Raw genomic sequence first — 27,500 nt, forward strand, 5'->3', positions numbered from 1 at the left:
ATTTCAGTTTCCTTTCTTGTATATTCAGAGTAAAAAATGTCTAAAGCCTCTTCTGACTGAAGCATTTATTTCTGTATTCTTGTCACCATGCATGTGGCTGAAACAGAGCAGAAACGCTATTATTCATATGTGCACACTGCTACTGGAATATGCTTCTCGTTTAGAAGAATTTGCATCGTCAACACCGTTTGATGGCTCTATAGCTTCACTGAATGCTGGAGCAGTGCTGTTTATAAAGGGACGATGTATGTTAGAGATGCACTTGGTGATGTGGAGTTGAGGCCGAAGCTTTAAGGGGCTTCTGACAGTCTTGGCTGTGGGAGAATATCTCCCCGGATGTTGTCTTTAGATGCCAGCCAGGGATGCACACAAGCGTGTTCATATGTTTGCAGTAATCCCTGGGGTAAGTGAGTCTGTGGTCAAGCGGTTTGTTTATTGCTTGGTATAAATTGCATCAGCCATGCTCAGTAGAGTAGAACATACTTCTTATCTGGATCAGGACCAGCTCAGTCACACAGAGAGACACAAACTGTGTGTGTGACAGCGTTTGATCTGTCTGATGCATCGATGCACTTCATCGATCAGGAGCTGGCCACACAGACCGAGAACAGCCTGCAGGATTTAATTACTCTTTCACAACACAAAACCTCTCAGTTTGGTTTGATTAAATATTAGCTTGATTTCAGATGTTTCTCTTTAAACAGGACAACACTATTCAGAATAATGAATAAAAATGAACATAGGTAACCTACTGTATTAGACAATGGTTACAGGTCCACCAATAAAAGAAAATGCATTTCAGTATTTACTCCTCTTCATGTCTTGCCAAACCCACAGAACACAGAAATATACCCAAAATGTGGTTAACATTGATATCAATAGTATGAATACAAACAAACAAACAATAAATAAAACCTTCGCTCAAAAGATCTCCTTTTCAACATAAGACATTCAGACAGGTTTGGAACAGCACAAGTTAATGAAGAGAAAATCTCTTTAAGGGAGTAAAACGATACATAAAAAAAAGAAAAAAAGAAAATAATATTAAGAATAGTATTATTCAATTTTGTTCATAAAATTATATATATATATATGTATATATATATATATATATATTGCAAAAGTAAAAAAAAAAAGACCTATGCAAAGGTCTCAATTTAAATTAGTACTGTAATCTCAATTAGGGATTTATTTCTTATTTTACCGATAAAATTATCAAGTAAAATATTGTGTTTTAAGTTGTGACTTCTGCTGGTTTCTTTTTTATTTAAAGGGGTCACATGATGCTACTTTAAAGATCATTATTTTGTGTATTCGGTGTAACAGAATATGTTGACATGCTTTAATCTTCAAAAAACATTATTTTTCTAATAAAAAAAGTGAAAGTGACGTGACATACAGTACCCAAACTTGGAATTTGTGCTGTATTAGAAGTCGTGGTATCGCCAGCCCGAGACTCAAACCCACAACCCTCGGGTTAGGAGTCATACTCTCTAACCAGTAGGCCACTGACATCCCCTAAATGCTATATTATACATTATTGTAGGTCCTCTATGCCCCGCCTCTCTCAACTGCATCATTTTGATTGGCCAGCTAACACAGTGCATTGTGATTGGTCGAACAATGCATCACTCGTCAGAAATGTAACACCCCTTTCTATAATCATGAGCTTCATCTTTCAAAATAAATGTCAAATCAGTTAATAATGTCCTTAGTTTTACCATCAGTTCAAGACTGAAAGAGGAACAGAGCTACTACTAAATAAAATATTGTGGAAATGTAATTTTCTGTAAATTTGCTTTGTAATGATTTGTATTGTAAAAAGCGCTATACAAATAAACTTGAATTGAATTGATTGGAAGTTTGACCGTCTCTCTCGCTCGCTCTATCTCTGTCTCACACACTCACGACGTGCAGATACTATTGACAAAACTCTGCATATGAACATTCAATAGCAAATACTTAAACTAATAACAAAACATACTTCCAGTAGCTGATTCAGAAGCGCCAGACTGTTGTAGTAAAGTCAGAATGACCTCCTCTTCTAGGTTCAGGAAAACGGTCATCCATAACATGAGTATCTGTTCTCTTGTGAGTAAACTTAAAGATTGATAAATGCATCTACTTTCTGAAGAACAAATAAAGTTATTTTTCTTTCTCCTAGAAACACACACATCTCCCTGACATGACTGCTTCAACACTAACTGTGTTACTGAAACCACACTTTCTTTCATAGCGTGAACATTTGAGCGACATTACACAAATATTTCCGCACCGTGATGTAGACATGTGGTGGTGTTTTTAAACAAGGTGTTTTAGCGTCTTAACTGTGATAAAGAATATCTCTTTGGATTTGAGACTTTAGTCTTTGTGACTATACAGATCTTCTTTATGCATCAAGAGCTTGTAACACACCAAAGAGTAAGGAGAAATTTAAATCAGATCATATGACCCTTTAAGCTTCAATCCACTACAGTTTTGTCACAAAGTCAAATATTTGGCAGATTTGACATTCCTCACATACTCAATGTCTTTGAATGTCTTGCTATTTTCTTGTTGGGTCATCATTTTTCTGCTGTTAAAGCCACAGTCAAAACATTCTCAGGCTTTAGGTTGAAGTAAACATACTGTCGCCTGGCTTCAGAATGGAGTGATTTTTAAGGTTATTAACTATTGATTAGGGATCTGCAATACTGACAAAAAATTTGAATATTTTTCATAACAGTAATTAATATTTTGATGATAATTAAATATGACATTAAAACTGCCAGTAGGTGACAGTGAGTTCCTGTCTTAATGAGTTATTCATTGAATCATTCATTGAAATGATTAATTCACAATGGCTGATTATTCAGAAACCAAGCAGCAGGTCCAGATACACACACTTGTGGTCTTTGCACTTGACCACTTGTCTTCTTACATGATGCATTTTATATATTTCTGTATTTCTGTCCAAGTGTTCAAGTGAGCACGGAGACCCCAGGGACGAGCAGAACTCTTCATTACCTTATGAGACACAATTAAAGTGCAAGTGTTTACAGAGCTCTATTTTAATTTTTACCACGATGCTTTTTAAAATAAACATCTATATGTTAGTCCCTATAACAGATGACACAATATACTAATTGTGGTACATCTAATTAAGTGACAAAAAGCAGTTGCAAATCTTTGCACGAATAAAATATGCAACACTTTGTTTTACAACCACATTATTCTTAATAACTAATTATTATAAATATTTAACTTACTCCGGAAAAGTTTCCACAACCTTTCATAGGATCTCAGTAAAAAGTCTCACAATTTAATTCCAGCACACGATGCACAATGTGATAGCTTTTGCTCTGGAGCAGTATTCGAGTGGATGTAGTGTGCATTAGGGGAACTGCACTTTGTGTTTTAATACCTGGCACGGTCTTGTGCACTTGCTCTCGAGTTGACAACACTGCAAGCGTGAGTTTTTGGACATGCTCTGTCTTTATGAAAGGATCAGTGAATCATTGACTCAAATGATTTGTTCAAAAACAGATTCATTCAAGAAAGAAACACAGCAGTGCTGCTCTGAGATTTGTTTGGAACTCTTTTTGTTGGTTCAACAGTATTGTGTCTAAAATGTAGTTCACTCAACTTTGGTTAAAATGTATAACATCAATATATAATTTGTGATCACACTCACGTGCCAATATTCAGTAAAATGACACTCTTGCTTGTGTGATATTCCTTAACTCTATCATATCTTATAAATGTAAAAACACCAAAACCCGTTACAGGGATATTGTTCGCTTTCGTAACTTGAATTTTAAAGGGTATTCTAACTATATTCTAAAATCAGGTAGTCTCAAGATGTGCTTTTGTTTGTTTTTTGCACTCTCATACATACTCGATAATTTGAGCTTGCACATCGTTAAAACAAACATTACGATATTTTTGTAGACGATAAATATCACACACCCCTACTACTGAGTGTCAGTTTAACACAGTTCATTGAACTCAACTTTGGGATCTCGACTTCTGCTGGCTTCTTCTCTGTTTAATCTTCATTATAGTTTAATGGGACAGCTCTTCACTATAAGGAGTGATTCCTTGTGTTCTGTTTGCCAAAGACAATGTCATCATCTTGGTCAAGCATGCTTTGCCTCAGAAAAACCCTTGCAAACTGGACAAACATTTTGTGCAATGTGTGTTTTGAAAGACTGGCTGTTTGACATATTCTAACATGCAATTAATCTAATCTAATCTAATCTTTACACTATGATATTTTTTGCTCAGAATTATTAAAGCTAAATAGTCATGATTTATGAAAAGTTTAGGCATTGATGAATGATGCACTACAACAAGTGTTTTCTGTAAGTACATGTTACCATGTAATGTTGGGAATACCATGTTTATTTTCATGCTGTGTTCACCATTTTATTTTTTGCTTACGCTATTATTTTCTTCGCTGCAGTCTGTGGTCTGTTGGGCAGCATTGTATGCTAAATGAGAGCTTGTAGACTTCACTGAAGCGAAGCGAGAAAATAAGACCACATGTCGTTTGGTACCAAGCAAAACCAAGGAGACTTTTATATGATTGATTAAAAGGGAATTGTCGTAGTCTGTAAAGTTATAGAGGGCCTGTTGCTTGGCCAATGAAACCTTAACAAAATAGCCAGACACATGTTGTTTTATTTATATAAATGCATGCATATTATTTAGGGTGGGTCTGGTTGACGTATGAATCTTGCAGGCATTTATAGAGGAATGTAAAAGTTTGGGTAGGGTTTTGGTTTAAATTTGAACACATTTTAATAAAATATGAGTGGTGCAAACGTGACCAGCTAGAGGTTGCATTTCTAGATAGTTGCTGCACTCAAATATGACACTATAATAATAATATACCACTAATTATTATTATTATTTATTTTTTTTTCAACATTTTTTTTACAACTTGCAGAAGTCATTAGTTATGAAATGTAGCTAGGTTGACTTTAGGAACATAGGACAAACGTCTCCCAATATAATGATGCAATGCAAAAGTCCTTTCCATTATTCTGTAATAAACGTTTAATTTGAGAAGTGATTACTTGATTGTTTCTGAGAACGCATCTTAAAACCCCTGTGGACAACTGTGCACTGATCTGATTAGCTTAAGTGAGAGTGTAACATCAGAGGTATAATCAAATGAAACAGCCATCTTTAAGTAATTATGTAAGCAAACTGATTATTAACTCTTTGGAATAATTATAGATGTTGCTCTGCATCCAAAACAAACACATTTTAATGTTCTTCATTTAACAGGGATCTGAAGATTGATATTGTAGAGAAAGGACCTGCACTTTTGTTGGGAATGTCGTGGATTCTGAAGTCTTTCCCAGCACTGCTGTTCCTGGTGTACTCGCACGCAGCAGAGGACGATGATATTCGAGCAGGTATTACCTTTTTTACTTGATGTGTGAAAATCAACTATGATTGTGTAAACTTTTGAGTTAGATGATCAGGGATAAATCATACTTGTTTTTTCTTCTGGGAAACATGTAAGTATCTTATGTAACTTCTGAAGGGTAGTACTAGTTTCTGTCCATCTAGTACATACAGTATACCATTCCATTATGAAATTACATTTTTGTTTGGTTCAGTAGGTTTTGATAGAAAATCTAAATATGAAGTGTAACATTTTGAGCATTATACAGTCAAAAAAACTATTCAGACACCAGATATAATTTTTTATAAATACATCAGTGGACTAGCAGTAAAATTGATTAAAAAAAATGGGATCAAAAATGATTCACAACTTTGTTGTGCTAATTGCTAATGCAACCTTTTTATACCACAAACTGAACACAATTAAGCATTGCTTGGTAATTGGTTGAGCTAAATTGGTATGATCTATTTGTGTATTTTAGATTTAACAGCTGACACAAATACACAAATAGAGATAATAACAATTTAGCTCTATTCAACCAAATTCATTACAATCTTTTCTATCAAAGTTATCTGATATTTTAAGGATGAATTTGTTCTGACACAGTTTAACTCTGAGTTCTTGTCATATTTTATAACCATTTCTAAACAGTAGCGAATAAATCCTAATAATGTGAGAAATGTTGAAGGTGTTTGAATAAGTTTTGGTTTGAATGTAGATGGATATTTGTCCTTCTGTGGTATTTAGCTCTGTCCCAGTTCTTGTCCTCATCTTGCAGGCTGCAGCACTGCTGTGAATGACCTGGTCTACATCATGGATGGCTCCTGGAGTGTGGGAAGTGATGACTTTGAGACAGCCAAGCTCTGGCTAGTCAATGTCACCAGTGGCTTCAACGTGAGTTCACACTACTCACAGGTGGGTGTAATACAGTACAGCGACTCCCCCAGGTTGGAGATCCCTCTCGGTCTCCACAAGACCACTCGAGATCTCATTAAAGCCATTGAGGACATCAGCTATTTAGGTGGCAACACGCAGACGGGGCGTGCCATCAAGTTTGCCGTGGACCACGTCTTTGCATCTTCGCAACGAAGTGAAGTGAAGAACCGCATTGCTGTAGTGGTGACTGATGGAAAGTCGCAGGACGATGTTATGGATGCTAGCATTGATGCGCGAGCACAAGGGATTAAAGTGTTTGCGGTGGGTGTCGGGACGGAGATCACCACATCAGAGCTAGTGACCATCGCCAACAAGCCAGAGGGTGAATACGTGCTGTATGCGGAGGACTACACCAATATCGACCGTATCCGTGATGCAATGGAACAGAAGCTGTGTGAGGGTGAGATTTGCATGCGTGTGAGCCTACCCATAAACATTTACCACATTAAAACTAGGTTTTGGCATTACCAGTCGACTCCTGGGCGTGCAGTTCTATCAGTGACCACCAAAACACCACAGTCCATTCATGCCCAGTGACAGGGAAAGCCACAAAGCTCGTGAGCCAAACCAGCGGCATGATGCATGGCAGGGAGGAACTGTGGGTGAATGGTAACAGGAACCAGATTAGGCTTTACCCAATGCCAATGCAGCTGGCAGCTCTGGTTTGGACAGATAGTTATCACTAGTGGCAGGCGTGTAGTTTCTCCAAACCAAAGCAATTACAAACATACACCTTGTCATTTGGCAAAAAAAAAAAAAAAAAAGAGTCGGGGCAAGGTGTCAAAGGTACAAAAGTGGTATTTATGTAGGTAGGTTCCCCCCAAAAATAAACACACTGTTATGACTTACTTTTATCTGTGGAGCACAAAAGCGGTGTTGGGGATAACGGTTACAAGTAATGCAAGATACGTATTCAGATCATCTTTGTTAAGTAACTAATATCGCATTATTTTTTAATTTACAACAACATATCTGAGTTACTTTTTCAAATAAGTAATGCAAATGACTTTATTTTCCCATGTATTCACTGACAGCTCTCCTGTCCCTTTACTTAGAGATATCAGGAGTTAATGCAGAATCATTTCCATCAGCCTGAGGATTGTTCATTCCACTTTTGGTGTGAAAGAGCCTTTACAGTCACCAAAAATAGAACATTTTGGTATTTTATTATAAAAAATAAAAAAATAAAAATTCAAATAAGCAAGGCCATCCAAGGTGACAAAACGTAATGCAATAGTAATGTAACACATTAATTTCCATAAAAAGTAACTAAATAATGCAATTACTTTATGAAGAAATACTGAAATGCACTATATTCCATTAAAAAAGTAACCAAGTAATGGAATCAATCACTTTTTTAAGAAGAAACACGATACAGTAATGCTTGACTCTCAATAAAAGTTTCTACATAATGCAGTTCGTTACTTTTTAATGTTTTGATGACCATGTTAAATGTGTTCCTCTGCAGAATCTGTATGCCCCACTCGTATTCCTGTGGCTTCTCGTGATGAGAAAGGCTTTGAGCTGATATTGGGAATGAAGATCCATCAGAAAGCAAAGAAGATCCAGGGCTCATTAGTGTCGGAGGCAGCGTATCTGCTGGACAAGAGTACCGACATCACCGAAAACACAAGGTTGCTTTTAAGCCAAATGCTAATTTTGATCATCATAAAGATTTAGTATGTGTTTACCATCTGTGGTTTTTAATCAATGTTTTAAGGGAGATATTTCCGGAAGGTCTTCCTCCCTCCTATGTGTTTGTGTCGACTCTGAGGCTGAGAGGGTCTTCAGGTCAGGAAAAGCTGGACCTGTGGAGGGTCCTGTCCAAAGACGGACAGATCCAGGCGGCTGTCACACTCAACGGACTGGACAAATCTGTCCTCTTCACTACCACAGGCACGGTTAATGAGGAACAGAGAGTTACTTTTGATGCACAAGGCATTAAGGTGAGTGAAATCTACCAGCAGCTTGTAAAACATTCTCCTTTTATACAAATGTGAATCGCTGCATTTTGTCATTAACCATCTTTATACCAATGCAACAGATCTAGCTTCTGTTCTGTACTTAAACAGAAGTTTCTTACATCAGTTTAGACAGCAGAATGTAGTCAAAATAAGCTGCTTCATGACATGTTTCCTTTAAAAGTGTGACTTGGCCGTGACTTTGTGCAATTTCCTGTTCAAAATCCCATGACACGTTTCCACTAAAGCTCCTCACTTATACATTTAAATAGAAATGTTTTCATGTTCTCTGCTCCAGCAATTATCATCTTGTACCTGTTCCATGTCTTCTTCTGCTCTTAGTGGTTATGTGTGATGTTTTGTGCTCAGTGGAGTCTTGCCAAGAGCCCTTTCCCTCCATCCCAGCGCCTCATTCATGCAGAACAGCTTGTTCTGGAAAACTGTCAGACTCTTGTGACATTCATGAGTGTTTGTGCACACCTTAGTCTATATTCATCTTTTCAGTGTGTCTTCAATCAGCACAGACCCATTTCTCAGAGTCTGAAACGTCCCACAGGCTCTTTATGATGGAGGCTGGCACCAGCTGAAGGTTCTGGTCGGACCCAGACGTGTCTCCTGTTTTCTGGATGACCATCAGGTCCAGGATGAGGCTCTGGATGCTGTGGTGCCCATCTTCATCAACGGGAAGACTCAGATCTCCAAACGCTCCGGCTCCGACGCTACACTTCCTGTAAGTACAGTAGCTTCCTGTAGTGTACCTGAACACTGGATATTACTGTCAGTGAAGTACAGTTTGAATCAGTGCTGGGGGTAACACATGACAAGCAATGCAATCAGATCACTTTTTTCAAGTAACTAGCTAAGTAACTTTTAAGTAAATGACTCTCAAGACTCAATCGTCTGTTTGTTATAATTGCTGTTTCGAGAAACCTAAATGTTTCTTCTGGTTTCTCGTTGACCGCCGCAGACAGAAATCCAGAAACTGAGGCTTTACTGTGACCCCGAGCAGAGCGAGCGAGAGACAGCATGTGAGATCTACTCTGTGGTGAGAAACTGAACACTACTGTTGTGTTGTAGCTAGGATCTGACTGACTGTGATGTAGGACTGGGCTTTTTACATTTTAGTGCTTCTGACCAACAGTTCCTTATTAAACACTCAACAATCTGTTACATATCTAGAAAAGGCTATGCACTTTTGTAATGGGAATCATCGGCAGGTAATACACATCAGATAAACCCTGAGCAATGATATGCTTCTGTAGACTTCATTTAAAAATTAAGAAATGTAAAAAGAAACAAGAAAAAAAAAATAATATAGAGAGAGAGAGACAGACCTTCAACAGATTTTCCACTTTCATAAAGCGTTGTGAATGTGGTACTCAAGTCTAAATAATCCCTGTACCCTTAAACAACTTCACTTTGTGTTTCACAGTCCAGACTTTTATTCTTAAGATTCAGAGAGAGAGAGAGAGAAGTGTAATATAAAGTCAGAACTGTAAGATGCAAACACACAATTCTGAGAAGAAAGCTGAAGACTTTGAATCTAAACTTTGAATCTAACTCTTCTTACTCTCCTTGTTGTTTCACAGGATGATGAGCGGGTAAGTTAGCATTTGACTCTTTCTCTCACAGTTTTACTCTCATTTGAAAGGATGTATGTGTTATCAGTCTGTGCGGCTCTGTCTAGTGTCCCCTGGATCGTGAGCCCACCGTCGACACTGAAGAGTCCTGCGACTGCAGCAAAGCCCAGCCAGGTCCTCCAGGACTTCCAGGACCCAGGGTCAATCACAATCTCACTCATCGTTCCTTCTCAACTGCATACAGTCACTTCTAAGACGCTTATTTACAGCCAAAGTCTGATCTCAACAGGGTTTTCGTGGAGAGAAGGGAAGGGAAGGACCTCCAGGCCCAGATGGTAAGCCTGTGAGTAAACCCCCTAAATTCAGGATTTGTGTCTGTTCCTGGCTTTTCTGTGTGAACTAGGCTTATTAAATAAGTGCTTTGTCAATAAAGGGACCCCCAGGTTTAAGAGGAGAGCCAGGAGATCCAGGTTTATCTGGAGAAAAGGTGAGATGTTCTTATGTTTCAATACCAGGGCCCTGTGATTCCTGTGATGCAGAACACATGGACAGACTGCGTCATCAAGACATTAAAATGGAAATTACTGTATAATGCAGAATCTCACACATAAATAATGGATTTCATAGGGCCCTGCATATCTAAGCATATTGCTTTTTCTCTTGAAGTAGAATATTATTTTGTCTTCCTCTCTGTCAGGGCGATGTGGGTCTACTGGGGCTGAGAGGAGACCCAGGACCTCAGGGTTTAAAAGTGAGTCTTGCATTGGGAGAAATGGTAAAATAATCCTCCTCACTTCACACCCTTCCTAGCAAAATAATCATTTTTGGAAAGCAAGCAGATGCTTTTAGATGCTCATTCTCAAATTTAGATGAAACAAACATTTGGCAGGATTAGAGCCTCTTCCCACTTCGGTGGAGCGTGATGCTCCCAATCTCGCTTCCTAATTAGCAGCTTTTAGGTGTCGTTCAGTGAGCAGAGTCTTTGCTCTCCTTTATTTTATTTCCAGGGTGAACAAGGGGAGCCAGGGCTGCCAGGGAGACCGGGGCCGCCGGGACCCAAGGTAAGAGCAGCTCTGTGTTGAACGGCTCAGTGTTTGACAGAGGAACAGCCTGACAATCTCCATCACTGCACACAGCAAGTGCAGAAGGGCCAAATGCATTACTGGAGACAAACTTTTGGAAAATCTAATTGTGTGCAAAACATTTTGTGCATTTACATGCACTTGTTATTCTTAAAGTCTACAACCATTTTCCTTTATTGCCATAAAGTTATAAACAGCTTGAGCATAAACCGATTAACACAGCTCCAATGTTGTTGTTTGTAAACATTGCCAGCTCATTGGATCATCATGTAAACCGTTCTTATATAGTTATCAGCACACATGGAAACAAACTGTCTTTTTGTTTCAGGGAGCACCAGAACAAAATGCTGGCACAGTTGGATTGCCAGGAAAAAAGGTAATAATATTTATAAATATATAATATTTCATTTCAAAATCAGAGGAAACTGATGATAAATTATGCACAACTTTAATTCTGACTTCTAAATCAAATGGTTATCGACATAAATTGTTTTGTAAAGTGCATGCATTATTGGTAATATTTGTTGTACTTTCTTTTGATTATTGCTCATTCATATAAGAAATTATTGCATTACATTTTGTTTCGTTTAATAGTATTTTTTTCTGTAGTTCAAATTTACAGTAAAATACTGTAATATGTCATTTGATTTAACGTTACTTTTTTTGATAGAGTGGTAATACAATGGTAATATCCTTTTTGAATAATTCAGGAAAATGACTCAGAAATAAATGTCAAGATGCACTACAGACATGACATTTGGGGAGAAAGTAAAGGGACATTAACACAACTGATGGACACAAAGAGATAGTGTACCTACAAATGAAAAGAAGTCAAACCATCATTCTTTAAAATATCTTCTGTTCTGATCCACATAATAAAGCAAGGATGAGTGAAGGATGACAGAATATAATTTTTTGTCTCGACTGTCCCTTTACATGTCATTCTAATAAATGTTGTGAATTACTATATACTACTATAAATAAATAAGCAGTGTAAAGCCCTTTCAAAACATGCATGATATTGAAATACACCTGTACTTTTAAACAGGGTGAGCAGGGGAAGAAAGGAGAACGAGGACCTCCTGGAGAGCCTGGTCCAAAGGTAATGTAGTTTGATTTATATGACATGCCAGAAATTTTATTGAACCAGACAGTATCCTCTAAATATGTGTCAATATTATCCTGAAAACGTGTGTTTCTTCAGGGGAGACCAGGACTCGCTGGAAAGAATGGAGCGGCCGGTCCTGCTGGAGCAAAGGTGAGTCTGAGCGCTGTACAGTGTGTACTCTCACCACTGATCATTGCTGACAAAGGCTTTCTGAAATACCATGTGATTAATGCACAGATATTTATAGGTCGACATTTGTCAGACGTGGAAGTTAGGAGAGGTTAGTCATTATATTTACATGTTATATCAGTTATTCTCCATGGTACTTCTGCATTATAAAAAAAGAGATCTTCAGCGTTAATACACAGAAAAAAAGTGAAAGAAAAGAGAAAAAGATGGCAACAGTGTGTCAGAATAGCTAAGAGTGTGACATGCTAAACTCATTTGTATTTTTAGATCTGTATTTTTGAATATTCGTGTTTTGTGTTTGTGCCATTTATCCATTTTTTTTAAAAACAGCCCAGCATTAAAAATAAATAAATAAATAATAATAATAATAATCATAAATAATTCTGCTGCTTTGCAAAAAAAGCCTAATATTATTTAATTTGATGATGCAATGAGTGAAATTAGTTAAAAGTATTAATAAACACCTTCTATCATGTCCATTTTTCCACAAAACAAGAATAAAGATTTTTAAATATCTGCTTTAATGCACTTGTCAAAATAACAAAGTCAAATGTCAAAAAAGTAAAAAAAAAAAATAATGACAAAAATAACAATTTGAAATGATTGTTTATCTTACGATATGCAAAGGAGAGGAACACGATTTTTAAAAAACAGTAAAAGCTGAAAACATCTGTATTTTCTGTCAACCTCGAAATCAGGACTAGAAATAAAATAATGTCATGCATGTTAAAATGGAGCAAGAGTTGATTGAACAGTTATAATCTGGCTCAGATTCAGACAAGACGGTGTTTGTGCAGTTTTCTGCTGATTAATGGAACACACAAGACTTCTTCAACACACAACTGGTAGTAGAAAGCAGAAATGCTATGAAATGCATCATAATTTGTTACCTTATTATTTTTATTTTAATCAGCACATCCTATTTAATAAGAAAGAACTGTTGGATTTTATCCAACAAATATGTGGTCTGTACATAATAATAATAATAATAATAATAATAATAATAATAATAATAATAATAATAATAATAATAATAATTTATAAATAATAATATTTTAGTCTTATTATAAAAATCTTTTTTTTATATATTAATTTCAGCTTTCATTTTAATTTGAATATTTTTTTTTATTTTAACCATTAATGTATTCTTAATTTTGAAACAATTTACACAGTACCTATATACACAAATTATTTTATTTTTAATGCCTAAAAATAAAAATAAAAAGTAGGCTAACGAGGGGATCTGAAGTGTAACTCTGAGCTCACAGCTGCTGGCTTCTGTCTGCACCCATCAAAATCATGCTGTGCATCTCTACAGCGTTATATGATTTTACTTCATAATGACTGCCTTGAGTTTTTGAGTATAAAGCATAACCAAAGAGCCCAGGCTTGTTACCCATCATCTGGTCGTGAGGTCCTACTTAGATGCCACTGGGATAATAAATAATGTGCATTTGCCTTGATATAGTTTCAAGGAACATTGCACTGGGTAATAGTTTACAGGAACTAAACAGTCGTTACAGTCATGTCTGGCTCAAAGTTTGTCTGTCAAGTTATGCAATCTTTATAAAGCAAGACTAATGACTCTCTCCTGCAAATTAGTCATCATTTTCTGTAGGAAAGAGGAAATGTATATTTGATTTTCCAGAACCGAGCCACTGCAGAAAGAAAAAAAAAAAAAAAATGGTACCATTCAGAAATAATTAAGAAATCAATTGTTCAACCTAAATAATACATCTTTAAAGCTGTGGAAATTAGATGAGGTCATTAATCCTCTTTACAGGGGCGAAAATCTCATCTAAATGTTGGGGGGGGGGGGGGGGGGGGACAATAAACATAACATTTCTTACGACAATAAAACAGGCAAAATTGTACTTAAGAATATGTGTACAGAGAGGAAAGCCTTACTATTGCATGGAGACCGTTCCATTATCCTTCTTCTCAAGGTTTCTTTTTGGTTCAATGAAAAAGCTGACTAAATTGACAAAAACATTCTTCAAAACATTTTCTTTTGCAATGTTTTGCAAGTTGTTTACACGATCAAGCCAACAAAAATTGAGTTTGAGACTAAATGCCAAAAAGAGTGTGCTTTCTCCAGTTCACAGAACCACCTATCTAGGCATAGTGTGGATTGCGACCACGATGCAGGCACGTCTGTCTCCTGCTCTGATCGAGTCGATCCTCACATCAGTCAAGATAGTCAAAGAAGGCCAGTCACTCACTGTCAAACAATTTCAGAGATTGTTAGGTCTGATGGCAGCTGCGTCCAATGTGATCCCTTTTGGCCGGCTGTACATGCGACTCCTACAGTGGTGGCTCAAGTCCAAGGGCTTTTCCCCGAGGGGGAATCCACTTCGAGTTATCAAGGTCACGATCCCTTCGTGCCTTAGACATGTGGAAGAAACGTTGGTTCTTCAATCAGGGCCCGGTGCTGGGAGCTCTTTGTCGCCGTGTCACGCTAATGACAGGCGCGTCCCTCACCGGTTGGGGTGCGGTCATGAGTGGTCACCCTGCCTGCGGTCTGTGGAGTGGTTGCCATTTGATATGGCACATCAATTGCCTAAAGATGCTAACAGTCTATCGAGCATTGAAACATTTCCTCCCAGACCTGAGAGGTCACCATGTGTTGGTGCGCACCAACAACACATCAGTGGTCTCTTATATCAATAACCAGGGAGGTCTACGTTCACGCCCCTTGTACAAGCTGTAATACCAGATCCTTCTGTGGTCCCAGGGCAAACTCCTCTCGCTCATAGCAGTGTATATTCCTGGGAGATTGAATGTGGGAGCAGACATACTGTCGAGGCAGGGGCCGAGGCCTGGGGAATGGAAACTTCACCCCGAGGTTGTGAAGCAGATATGTAGAGTATTTGGCAGGGCTCAAGTAGACCTATTTGCATCACAATGTCCCCTTTGGTTCTCTGTAGTTCATCCAGCTCCTCTGGGACTGGACGCTATGGTACAGACCTGGCCGAGGCTTCGTCTGTACGCAATTCCCCCCATTGCTCTGCTCCCGGGAGTTCTGGCGAGGGTACGTCTGTTATTAGTAGCCCCGCTCTGGCCGGGCCGAGTATGGTTCGCAGATCTGGTCTCGCTCCTCGATGGCTCTCCATGGGAGACACCGATCAGGACAGACCTACTCTCACAGACGCGGGGCACGATAATTCACCCTCGCCCGGAGCTGTGGAAGCTGTGGGTGTGGCCCCTGAGGGGGCACAGTTCATAGCTTCTGGTCTCTCAACCGAGGTTGTTGAGACCCTCCTCCAGTCCAGAGCTCCCTCTATGAGGAAACTGTACGCCCTAAAGTGGAAACTCTTCACCTCATGGTGCAGAGACCGCCAGCTTGACCCTGTTAACTGCCCAGTTGGTGCAGTTCTGGAGTTTCTACAAGCTAGGCTCTCTGTGGGGTTAACTCACTCCACCTTAAAGGTGTACGTGGCGGCCATAGCTGCTTACCATGTCCCTTTCAATGATCAGTCAGTTGGTAGACACCCCCTAGTTACATGTTTCCCCCGTGGTGTGCTGAGGCTGAAGCCTCCAGTATGGTCCTGTGTTCCCCCCTGGGATTTGGTTGTGGCTTTAGAGGCTCTTTGTAAAGCTCCATTTGAGCCAATACAAGATATCTCAGATAGACATCTGACGCTTAAAACTGCCTTGTTACTAGCTATCACCTCGCTAAAGAGAGTTAGAGATCTTCAGACCCTTTCAGTGGCCCCTACTTACCTTGACTTTGCCCCTGGTATTGCCAAAGCATTCTATACCTTTGAGCGGGTTATGTTCTGAAGGTTCCCTCTGTTAGACCACAACCTATTGTACTGCAGGCCTTCTGCCCTCCTCCCTTTCGGGAGCCAGACCAGGAAAAGCTAAATTGTATGTGTCCATTGTGAGCTGCCCTGTGGAGAAAATCTGACCAATTGCTTGTTTGCTATGGTCCTCCTACAAAGGGGTCTCCTGCCTCAAAGCAGACCCTAAGTCATTGGATAGTCAAGGCTATCAACATCTCCTTTGAGTCTTTTGGTCTTCCCCTTCCTTTGGGAGCCAAGGCTCACTCCACTCGGGGTATGGCGGCCTTTAAGGCCTTGTCAGCAGGTGTGTCCCTCTTGGACATCTGCAATGCTGCGGGGTGGTCCATGCCCTCTACATTTGTCAGATTTTATGACCTTGATATGCGAAACACTCCGGGCTCTTCTGTTCTCTCGCCTTAGCTGTGCTCTTCGGATACACACTAGGCAGGGATTTGGAAGTCTGGCAGCGTGGGCACATCATTCCCCACATCCGGCACCCCTGCCGGAACTTGCTTTCCTACTCAAAGCTGAAGCTATTAGCTTCCTTTTATAGCTTCCATTGGACAGATTGCACACGATATTCAGAATCGTTCTCGTCAGGGACGTTCCCCAAAGTGCTCGACGCAGCACTCATCTCGTTCCTTCAAGGAACCAGGGTTACATTCGTAACTTTGAGATGTTTTCTCGCACCGGACTGTGTGTGTGTGTGTAGGTGGTGAGGTGACGTAAAAGGGGAGCAGGCTGTGGACCAAAGCACTGTGAGGCAAAGCAGGGGGAACTCGAGATGTTTAAAACTTTTTTTGTTGTTGCTCTGTTTGCATTTGTATTGTTTTACTACTTACACAATTAGTTTAACTATATATCATTATATTATTTCCGCCTATGCCTCTTTAGCATTTCTTATTTTATTTTATTTTTATTGTGGGCCAATGCATATTTGTATTTTGTGTACAAGCACAAATTAATAAAAAGTGACAGTAAAGACATTTATAATGTTAAAAAAGATTTATATTTCACATGAATCCTGAAAAATAAACTGTTTTTTACAAAAATATTGAGCAGCACAACTGTGTTCAACATTGATAATAATCAGAAATGTTTCTTGAGCAGTAAATCATCATATTATTCTGATTTCTGAAGATCATGTGACACTGAAGACTGGAGGAATGATGCTGAAAATACAGCGGAGGATCACAGAAATACATTACACTTTAACACAGATTCACACAGAAAACATGCCATTTCAAATTGTAATATAATTGTACAATTATTATAGCTTTTTTGATCAAATAAATGAAACCGTGTTGAGCAGAAGTGACAAAACCCACCCCAAACTTTTCAGTTGGTAGTCAACACATAGTTAAACTTTCCAAAACATCAAATGAATGGAAAAACTAAACAAAACTGTACTGTACTGTAATGATCAAAATCACAATTTAGTTATAAAGGCAAAAAGTGGAGAGAAAAGAACAATGAGAAAGAAAGCTTGAACTGATCTGAACTGGTAGTAAAATCCCTTATCCAGGAGTCAATAAATCTGAAATGTTTAGCATTTTTTAAATAATTAATCACATTAAATTAATGCTGTAAATGCGAGCTTTCCCATAATGCAAATGAAGTTTGATGGTCAGTAAGCGGACACTGCAGTGAGTCTGTGGACTGTGTTTGACCTGCAGGAGTTAATCAGTTCAGACATGAATCAGTCTGACAGAATAACAAACACCCCGCAGACGCTCCAAACCGAACAGTACCTAAACTCCTGTTTGTCCAGGAATAGATGCATACTTAGACATATACCTGCAATTATAAATGATGCTTCAGATGTAATGAAACAGCCTCTCAGTGCTCAAATGGATGAGAACAGATGGATGGCCACTTAGGGGTCACAACCCAGACGTCTTGTTTAATTAGAAGCAAAAGCATTCTGTTATTGAGTTCTGAAAGCATTAATGGCTCGTGTTCATCTTGTCTAACGTGTCCTGTAATCTAAACTAGACTCCAGCTAAAAGAGTTGGACGCAGAGTCTGTTTTGATGAGATTGAGAATGAGATTTTTTTTTATCAGGCTGCTATATTTAGGTCCTTCTCTATGCAATTAAATACATACATACATATATATATATCAAGATTGTCTATAATTGTATAGTCTGTCTATTAGACCATTTACAGAAAACAAGAGTTTACTTGCACATGTCTTTAATGTTCAGTCAGCATCAGATTGTGTCATTCTGCTTGTATTTGCTGCACGCTGCTATAAAGTTTAATACTCCAGTCTGGCAAACAGAGGACTTCTCACTTTTTGGATTTTAACGATCATGCTGTGGTGTAACTCTTTAAAACAAGCCCCTAACTTTAGTAGAAGAAAAACAGTCAGATAACCCCAGACTGGGTCAAAAACCTCCTCCTTTAGGATTTCTGGGACTGTAAAAAGAGCACCAAAGCCTCGCCGGATCCATATAAAGCTGGCTCTTCAGTCGCTGCGAGGGCAGATAAAATCATGTGGTCTTCAGGGTTTAACTGCTGAGGTTTGACAGATTCAGAGCATCTCGAGTCACACACCGCACACATGTAAACTAACACATGCGTGTAGGAGTCATAAATATCCCTCAAACATGCTCAGACGTCATTCTGAAGGATTTATGACAATAGGTTAATTAATTAATTAGAATAAAATAAATGAATAGATAAAACTAACTAACAAACTAAATATTTATTTATTCAAACTGATTAAACTGGCATCAATTTCCTCCTTATTCCTTACACACACACACACGCACTCACACACACACACACACACACACACACACACACACACACACAAACGTACACACATGTACACACATGTACACACACACACACACACACACACACACACACACACACATGTAGACACACACACACACACACACACACGTACACACACACACACACACACACACACACACACACGTACACACACACACACACACACACACACTCGTCTGTTTGTGTAAGTGTCTGACCATCAGCTACTGTAGCTCGGCGTTCACTGCTGAAATGTTCCTCTTGTGTTAGAGCGGTGAGTGAGGAAGCATATGTGTGTTTTACAGTAGGGGCTCTGTGTAATACAGTATGTGTGGGATGCTAATACTGTCTGAATCCTGCAGCAGATTTCACAGATCACCTGGGCTCAAGAGCTTCATCTGTGAAGACCAATGCTCTCCTAACCTTTGTCACATGAGAACAACAATGCTTTTGCCACCAATTTTACCACACACCAGCACTGATCAGCAAAGATTTACAGGAATGAAAGTGATGCTTTGGAAAACAAGGTTTCTGGCACATCGCACACCTGAAATTATACGTCTGAATCAGTGTAGTCCAGAAACACTGTGGGAATGTGGAGAACTTTATCAAAACCGACACCTCTGAGACACGAGAGTCTGCAATTGTGCAGTCGCGACGAGACACGGGCCAGATGTCTAGATCTGTGGCTTCAGGACAGAGGTCTCTCACAGGCCAGCACCATTCTCATGAGTTTACAAAGAAAGATAGTTACTAAATATTTCTGCTATAGTTATGACAAGACTGCGTCTTCTTTATTGATTGATTGATTAACAGAAACTAACAGAAGTATATATATATAGTATACACACACCATATATATTTATATTTTAATATAATATTAATATATCAAATAAACTAAACTAAATATACCTGTTTCTATTTGTGTTATTTTTATTTTATGTACTTTTATATTTAAATTTTGTTCAATTTAAGTTTTAAAATGAACTGTATTAATAAGTTAAACTAGTTAATATTATCTAATATGTTGGTCAAATAAATGAATCTTTTCAATTAAAAGTCACAGACAATCAGAAGGCTTGAAAGAACCCTGATGTCCAATTCACAGCGTTGACCAAATCACCAAATTAACAAACAGAATTCCTTAAAAAGTAGAGAAATAGCCTTTGTCCAAGGGTGATTTTCCAATTACTGAGGTGGAAAACTCGTTTTAGGATATATTTGTCTTGTCTATGCTTATGGAGGATATTTATAGCATATACTGTCAGTACAGATGATTTTGTGTAGCCCAGTCTTTCTGCTCAAGAAGTTTGCAGGAGTACATTTGCAGGCAAACAGGGTTTAAGATTAATTTGAAGCTTGTTCTTCAGTAAAATGTTTGTTTGGTAAGTCTGTAATTCAGTCGTAATCTTTATGTTGAGGTTGGACTATACTTTCCAAAGTGGATGAACATCAGGATACATAGAGGTTTCAACATAATAAAACACCAACCTCTTATATTTCTTTTTACACCAATTATAATCACAGATGATTGGTTAATAGAGCCTTATTTTTATGTGGTTCCTTGCACAATATTATGTTATGTGCGCAAAACACTTTTACCGTAGTGAATGATTTGTAAACGAATAGATTTGGATGTTTTTATCACATAACCAGCTCCATATGTGTGTCTGTTCTGATGTAGTAAACTTGCTCGGTAGTGCACCCGGTACAACATCACACTTGGAACGTGAGGCAATAAAATTTAATAAAACATTGAGAAATACATGTTCACCTGTTTCTAATAAAAATGAATGCACTTTTAGTGCCACTCACTGGATATTTATTTGGAAAATGTTGGAAAATGTGTAATAAGCAACATAGCATAATTCTGTAATAATGTTTGCAAACAAATGTTTTTCCAACAAGCCTGGGCCAGACATGCATGATACATCAATGACAGTAGGACAACATTTAAACATACATGCTTGATGATTTTTTTTCAGTTGGAGATGTTGTTGTCTAGACGTTCTGTATGTGTTAAAACTGGACATACATGAGTGGGACAGACTGTGTTTATTTTTATATCCTCTTCTCCACAAACTGCACACTTTGAGCGTCTGCTCACCACAGAACATGTTTTATGTAGCCAAACACACCTACAGATGTCAGGCCAGAGTCAGAGTAGTTATTAGGTCCAGCTCCACAGGACGCCACAATCCACATTTATGTTTTCTCTAACAGACTCGCTGCTCTTGTAATGAAAGGTTTGCTTGCTTAGATGTTTTATGTGTCCTGGAAGGCCAAGCTCTTCAACAACAACAACAGGCAGCTCTTAGTTTCTGTTTCTCCCAGCCGTTCAGAGCGCTCCACAAAGCCCAAGTGTTAGTGAATGTGCTTGAAGATTTCATGGAGGGCAAACATTTGTTCTTAGCTGAAGGGAATGGCTCTTGAACGGAGCGCTGCCTGCTCTTCACCTGTGGCTCTGATCAAAGTCTGCTCGAGTGTTATTGTCTCCTGCTGTCTCTGAACATGGCTGGAGCTCCAGTAGTGCACACAACAACAAATAAGAGGAAAAAACATAGATTAAAACTAGATTTTGTGCTGTGTCCACCTAAATATTCTGACATTTAGTCCCTGTTTGTTTCTTATTTTTTTCAGAGAACATCATTTTAAGAAAGTATGTATATATATATATATATATATATATATATATATATATATATATATATATTTTTTTTTTTTTTTTACTTATTTAGCATATTTTAATTTAAGCATTAACTTAACACAGTTAGTGGGGACTTTTTCTAAATAAATAAATAAATAACAGTGAGTTAGGAAAAATAAACTTAATTCAGGGTGTATTTTCCCAAAAAAAAAAAAAAAAAAAAGCCGCATCAATTTATAATTTGTATTAATCATATGTAATCTTTTATTTTGTTTCAAATTTCCATTAATTTATAGAATATTTTTTTGATAGAATATGATAGAACAGAATATAGTTTTGTAGAATTTATAGAATATGCTTGAACAGAATATAGAATATAGAGTTTTATTCTAAAAAAAAAATAATAATTCAAAGGGGTAAGGAACTACATTTAATTTTAAGATGCAACATTTTATTATTGCGCCAAACAACGTTTTGATTTTAAATATTTTTACCTGAATACAAAAGCAAATCTACTGTTTGTTTGTGCATGTATGTATCTTTGTAGTGTATCACTACTATTTTTTGATGTTATGGTTTCTCTTGCAGCTTGTCTTGCTCTGAACAGCTGTTTTATGTGTTCACTCAGAGCCGGCGCTCGGCAACTAAACAAACTTAAAGGGGGAGTGAAATGCTATTTCATGCATACTGAGTTTTTTACACTGTTAAAGAGTTGGATTCCCATGCTAAACATGGACAAAGTTTCAAAAATTAAGTTGTACGTTTGAAGGAGTATTTCTGTTCCAAAAATACTCCTTCCGGTTTGTCACAAGTTTCGGAAAGTTTTTTTCGAGTATGGCTCTGTGTGACGTTAGATGGAGTGGAATTTCCTTATATGGGTCCTGAGGCACTTCTGCCGGAAGAGCGCGCTCCCGTATAGCAGAGCACTGAGAGCACAACAGACTTCACTGATCAGAGCGAGAGCGTCGCCAAATGTCACAAAAGAAGTGTGTTTTTGGTTGCCAGGGCAAGACGACCCTGCACAGATTACCAAAAAACAAAACAAAAAAAAAAACACAGCATTAAGGGACCAGTGGATGGAGTTTATTTTTACAGAGCATCAACGGAGTTGTGCAAGTGTTTGTGTTTGTTCCCTGCATTTCGAAGATGCTTGTTCACAAGGCCCAGTTTGTCGCCGGATTTGCGTATCGTTTATTCCTTAAGGATAATGCAGTCTCAACGAAAAAGGGTCACGATCGTGTGTTGGAACCGCAGGCGGTGAGTAAAACTGCTTCAAATATCTCTGCCTCCTTGTTAGTGCGTCCCCTCCCATGCCGGAGACCCGGGTTCGAGCCCCGCTCGGAGCGAGTCGTTGCTGCTGCTGCTCTCGTTCAGTTTCAGCCTCTGGATCTGATTCTGGATCATAAATAAACGGCTGAATCTGACTGTAAGCCATGGTTTGTTTTGGATGATGGGTTTTTCCTCACGGTAATGTCACAGCTTCCAAACGCTCTCAACACAAAAGCCTACTGGCGCTCGTGATTCTTTAGCTCCGCCCACACGTCACGCCTCCAGGCACTCGTGTTTTTCCTGGAAAAATCGATACAGACTATCTTTCTCTTATGAATATAATAAAACTAAAAACTTTTTGGAGTTGTGAAGGATGCAGTACTACTCTATAGGTACTCAAGATTAACAGGAGATTGAGTGAAAACGAGCATTTCACCCCCCCCCCCCCCTTTAACACCGCTTTAATTGTCGCATACAATACACTTCTTGTTTAACTTCAAACCCTTCATGCAGCATTAACTTTATTCTGAGTGCATCTCTAAACTTTATTTTAAAAGGGATTTTGAGAAAAAGCTGTGTTGGTAAACACTTGTGTTGTGTTTGTTTGTTAGGGAGAGAAAGGAGACACCGGGCTGCCAGGAGCACATGGACTGCAGGGAGCTCCAGTGAGTCACTTCTGCTCTTCTTCCTCTTCTTTTATAATATTTAACGCAAGCTGCATCTGTTAAATGTGTGGCTAAATTCACATCTAAAATGATTTCAATGATTCCATCTAAACAAACCTCCTCTGCACATGTTGACTGTAAAACGTTGGACTCCTTTATAATTAGCAGTGTCAGAAATCTGACCAGGGAAGTATATTCTGTAAATGAAAGCGTGTAGAAGCGGTCCAGGGCTGACCGCAGTGTTTACAGATCTACGGGTGTGATGAGAGCCAGCATGTCAACATGAGCAATCTGACATTCCCATCGCTCTCGCTTTACACCTGCCATCATAACAGACAGCTATTTCTGCTTCCACTGCTTCCACATCCACACATCCTGTACATATATATATATTGAGTGCTTGGAATCTGTAGTGTCCGAGTGTTTTGACATTACAGTTAAGCATCCTCTGAAGAACTTACTAAAACCTTAACTTTATGAGGCCAGTATGGACCTACTCCCAAGAGCAATTGTCACTGATTTCATTACTCATATGTTTGAAAGCCCATTTCTACCACAGGATGAAAAAAGGGTAGCTGTGACTTTTCCACCTTAAAATTCTGAGTTTACTGTATATCCCGCAATATGGATTTTGTTTCTCAAAATTCTGAAATCTGAATTGCAATATATAAATGAAGTGCATCAACTTTTTTCTTGCAATTCCCAGTTTACATCCACCTGCTGTATTACTTTTTTTTCTCTGCCATGGAATATAAAATAAGGTTATAAATAATAATAATTGCGACTTTACAATTCTGACTTTTTAATGTCACAATTCTAGAATTATATGTCTTAATTCTGACTTTTTTCCTAATAATTCATAATAAAACAATAATAATAATTTAAAAAGGTAATTCCAGGTTTAAATCTCAGAATTCTGACTTTTTTCTTGCAGATGTGAGTTTGTCACAACTTTGACTCAACTTTTTTTTTTTTTTTTTTTTTGAGAAAAGTCGGCATAATGAGAGATAAATTCAGAATTGAAAAAAAAAAAATACAAAAAAAATAAATAAAAATAAATAAATAAACTGTATTTTTCTTGCAATTCCGGCTTTCATCTCACAATTATGAGTTTATATATTGCTTTGTAACACTGACTTTTTTCTTGCAATTGTGAGTTTAAATTTCACAACTGACTTTTCTCTCAGAATTGTGAGGAAGTTATATAGAAAGGAATGATTATATAAAAAGTTTTAATTTCATCGTTTTATTGTGTGGTTGAGACAGACTTCAATGCAAATGACTTCCATGGACAGAATATCATGAGTCCAGCATAGGAAAAAACCTTTCGCATTTTTTTAAATCTTAAAAAATGCATATATACACATTACAGCCTGAAATGTGTGTAGCTTTACATCTGCAATCAGTTAGCATTATATGTTTGCCGCCTGGATTGGGACACAAACTATTACAAACACAAAAAATAGATTTATTTAAATGTATTTATTTATCTGTGTTAAATCCATACAAACAGTCAAGATGAAATAATTGCATTTTCACAAGCTGCATGTCAAATGAACATCCAACCTCAGTTGAGAACAGAGACTGGCAGCAGAACACAGAAACAAGTCTTCTGTCTTCTGAAAGCTGCCCACACACTTAATAACCAGAGTCTGAATGAAGCGCTGAATGAAGTAGATTTCTATTTCAAATAAATGCTGTTCCCTTTCAGTCAGTCACGTTCAACAAAACAAGCCAATGAATGTTGGTGTGTGAGATTTGCATTGCCTTGCGGCACGGGTATATAAGGTGAGCGTGTGCAGTTACACATTCAGCTTTTCACTTCAAAACCGAACCTTTCAGCTTCCTGAGGAGAGTGTCGCCAAGACAGCCTTTTGACGGTAGAGTGTTGGTGTCACGGCGCGTCAGCAGGGGTTGCCAGTGCTACTGCTTTGATCTCGGTGTGCTGCAGCTTCCTATTCTGCGGTCACGCTGCAACTCCTCTTGGGTGCTTCAACACTTCAGTGTTCTCACAAAAAGAGCAACCAAAAGAGCAATTCTAAACGAGCTCCACGAGTGACGGGGAATCTTTTTAAAGATGTCTTTCCACTGGATGTGGTTGCTTCTTAGCTCCATCTGATGGTCATGATCACTGCATTGAGTGCCTGGGCCTCGAGCATGTGGAGGCAGCATTCGTGGATGACTCATGTTCTCATTGTGGAAATATGACCATTGCGATGTTGCGATCATGGCTCCTCTTCATCAAACGGGCAGGCGTCCCCCTCCCCATGCCCCGTTCTAGTTCCTCCGTCCAGAGTAGGACTACTTCAGCTCATGGCAAGGGTGACCTGAGGGTAATAGTGAGGGCTTCCCCGCCGAGCAAGACTCCACAGGCCCCTCACTCCTCTGGCGCATCATACTCTCTGGTGCGATGCAGATTCTAAAGCCTCGGACAGGGCAGGGCCCAGCACTTCATCAGGACCACCAGCAGATGACCTGATGTCAGTCGCTGCATCAGGAATGAGCTAGGCTCTTGAGATGAGGATTCGGCTGCGTTGCCTCCTTCTGCGAGAGTGGCATTTCCCAAGTGAGGTCCGGAGCTGGCTGCTATGCTTGCGTGGGTCAGCAAGGGTGTCAGGAAGGGTGTCAGGTTGCCATGGAAGGCCCCTCCATCCCCTGAACATTCAAGGCTGGATGATTGGTTCTTGGGGGTGCCACATGCCAATCGTCGGCATCCATTCTTCCCGGAAGTGCATGAGGAGATTATTAGGTCCTGGAGGGCACCGTTTTATGCCCGAAACAGATCTAGTGCCTGCTCCATCCTCACTATAAGTTCTTGTCTGTTCTGACAGATATAGCAGCTGCACGATGGTAGTTCTGACCCATGTGTGATGCTGGAGCTGCGCACTGCAACGGACCTTGCCCTATGGGCGACAAAAGTGACAGCACGGTCCCTGGGTCAGACAATGTCTGCTCTGGTGGTCCAGGAATGCCACCTTTGCTTACCCTGGCTGATTTGAGTCTGACAAGCACTAATTCTTGGACTCTCCGATCTCTTAGGCTGGCCTCTTAGGCGATGCGGTGGAGAGCTTCACCCAACAGTTCTCTGCCGCACAGAAGCAGATGTAGGTGATTAGACACATCCTGTCCCGGCAGCCTGTCAAGGGCGCCCTCCTGCTGCTTCCACCTCTGCTCCAGCCCGGCCTCAGCAGCAGCCTTCACACCAGCTGCGACGTGGAGCTGGCACCAGGAAAGTGGTACAGCCCTAAGCCAATCCAGGGTAAGTGGCACCCCTGAGATGGGTGACCTGGAGTCTCAGGATCTTGCTCTTCAGGAGATGGTGAGGGCACCGCTCCTTCCCCCAGAGGAGGGCCGGGTTGAGAATCTTTTGTCTCCATTTTGTTCTGTTCCGTTTTTGGTACTGCTGGGTCCCCAGGTAGGAGTCTTGTCACACACTCAGACCCCACTCCAGGGCGTTTCGGGTCGGGTCCCTGTGCTCCACCTCGCTGCCCCCTGTGGGTACATAGGTAGTTCCCCTAGTTCCGCTTGTTCAATTTCTGGGGGCCTGGCTCGCACTACCCAGACTGTCTCACTGGCTGATGAGAACCATCAGACTCGGCTATGCGATTCAATTCACTCAGCATCCTCCCAAGTTTAGGGGCACCTGGTTCACTTCTGTGCTGGACAAAGATGCTCCAGCCTTGTGAGCTGAAATAGCTGTCCTGCTGGCGAAGGATGCGATAGAGCCTGTCCCTCCTTCTGAGATGAAGTCTGGGTTTTACAGTTCCTACTTCATTTTACCCAAGAAAGGCGATGGGTTACTTCCAATCTTGGACCTGCGTGTTCTGAACTGGATCCTTCACAAGCTCTCCTTCAGGATGTTAACGCAGAAACAGGTATTTCAGTGCATTCATCAACGAGATTGGTTCGCAGTGATCGACCGGAAGTACGCATACTTTCATGTCTCAATTCTCCCTTGACACAGGACTCTCACCCAACTCTCATGTTGTCCTGAGACCCCGGCCTGGATATGTGCCTAAAGTTTCCACCACGCATTTCAGGGATCAGGTGGTGAACTTGAAAGTGCTGCCCTGGGAGGAAGCCGACCCAGCCATTGC

General features: G+C 39.4%; 1 protein-coding gene across 1 annotated transcript in view; it reads left to right on the forward strand.

Annotated features, from left to right (window-relative positions):
• Positions 1–5,283: 5,283 nt before the first annotated feature.
• The window catches only part of LOC128013614 (collagen alpha-1(XXI) chain-like), a 34,964-nt gene continuing 12,747 nt past the window's right edge, over positions 5,284–27,500 (forward strand). Inside the window, exons 1-16 of the mRNA XM_052596731.1 lie at positions 5,284–5,405; positions 6,177–6,734; positions 7,803–7,968; positions 8,055–8,280; positions 8,852–9,025; positions 9,263–9,340; positions 9,885–9,896; positions 9,983–10,075; positions 10,165–10,218; positions 10,309–10,362; positions 10,573–10,626; positions 10,883–10,936; positions 11,286–11,333; positions 12,006–12,059; positions 12,162–12,215; positions 23,350–23,403. Coding sequence (XP_052452691.1) covers positions 5,324–5,405; positions 6,177–6,734; positions 7,803–7,968; positions 8,055–8,280; positions 8,852–9,025; positions 9,263–9,340; positions 9,885–9,896; positions 9,983–10,075; positions 10,165–10,218; positions 10,309–10,362; positions 10,573–10,626; positions 10,883–10,936; positions 11,286–11,333; positions 12,006–12,059; positions 12,162–12,215; positions 23,350–23,403 — 1,815 coding nt within the window. The 5' untranslated portion in view covers positions 5,284–5,323. The remainder of the gene's footprint in view (positions 5,406–6,176; positions 6,735–7,802; positions 7,969–8,054; positions 8,281–8,851; positions 9,026–9,262; positions 9,341–9,884; positions 9,897–9,982; positions 10,076–10,164; positions 10,219–10,308; positions 10,363–10,572; positions 10,627–10,882; positions 10,937–11,285; positions 11,334–12,005; positions 12,060–12,161; positions 12,216–23,349; positions 23,404–27,500) is intronic.

Source organism: Carassius gibelio, chromosome B24, assembly GCF_023724105.1.
Source record: "Carassius gibelio isolate Cgi1373 ecotype wild population from Czech Republic chromosome B24, carGib1.2-hapl.c, whole genome shotgun sequence".
NCBI lineage: Eukaryota > Metazoa > Chordata > Actinopteri > Cypriniformes > Cyprinidae > Carassius > Carassius gibelio.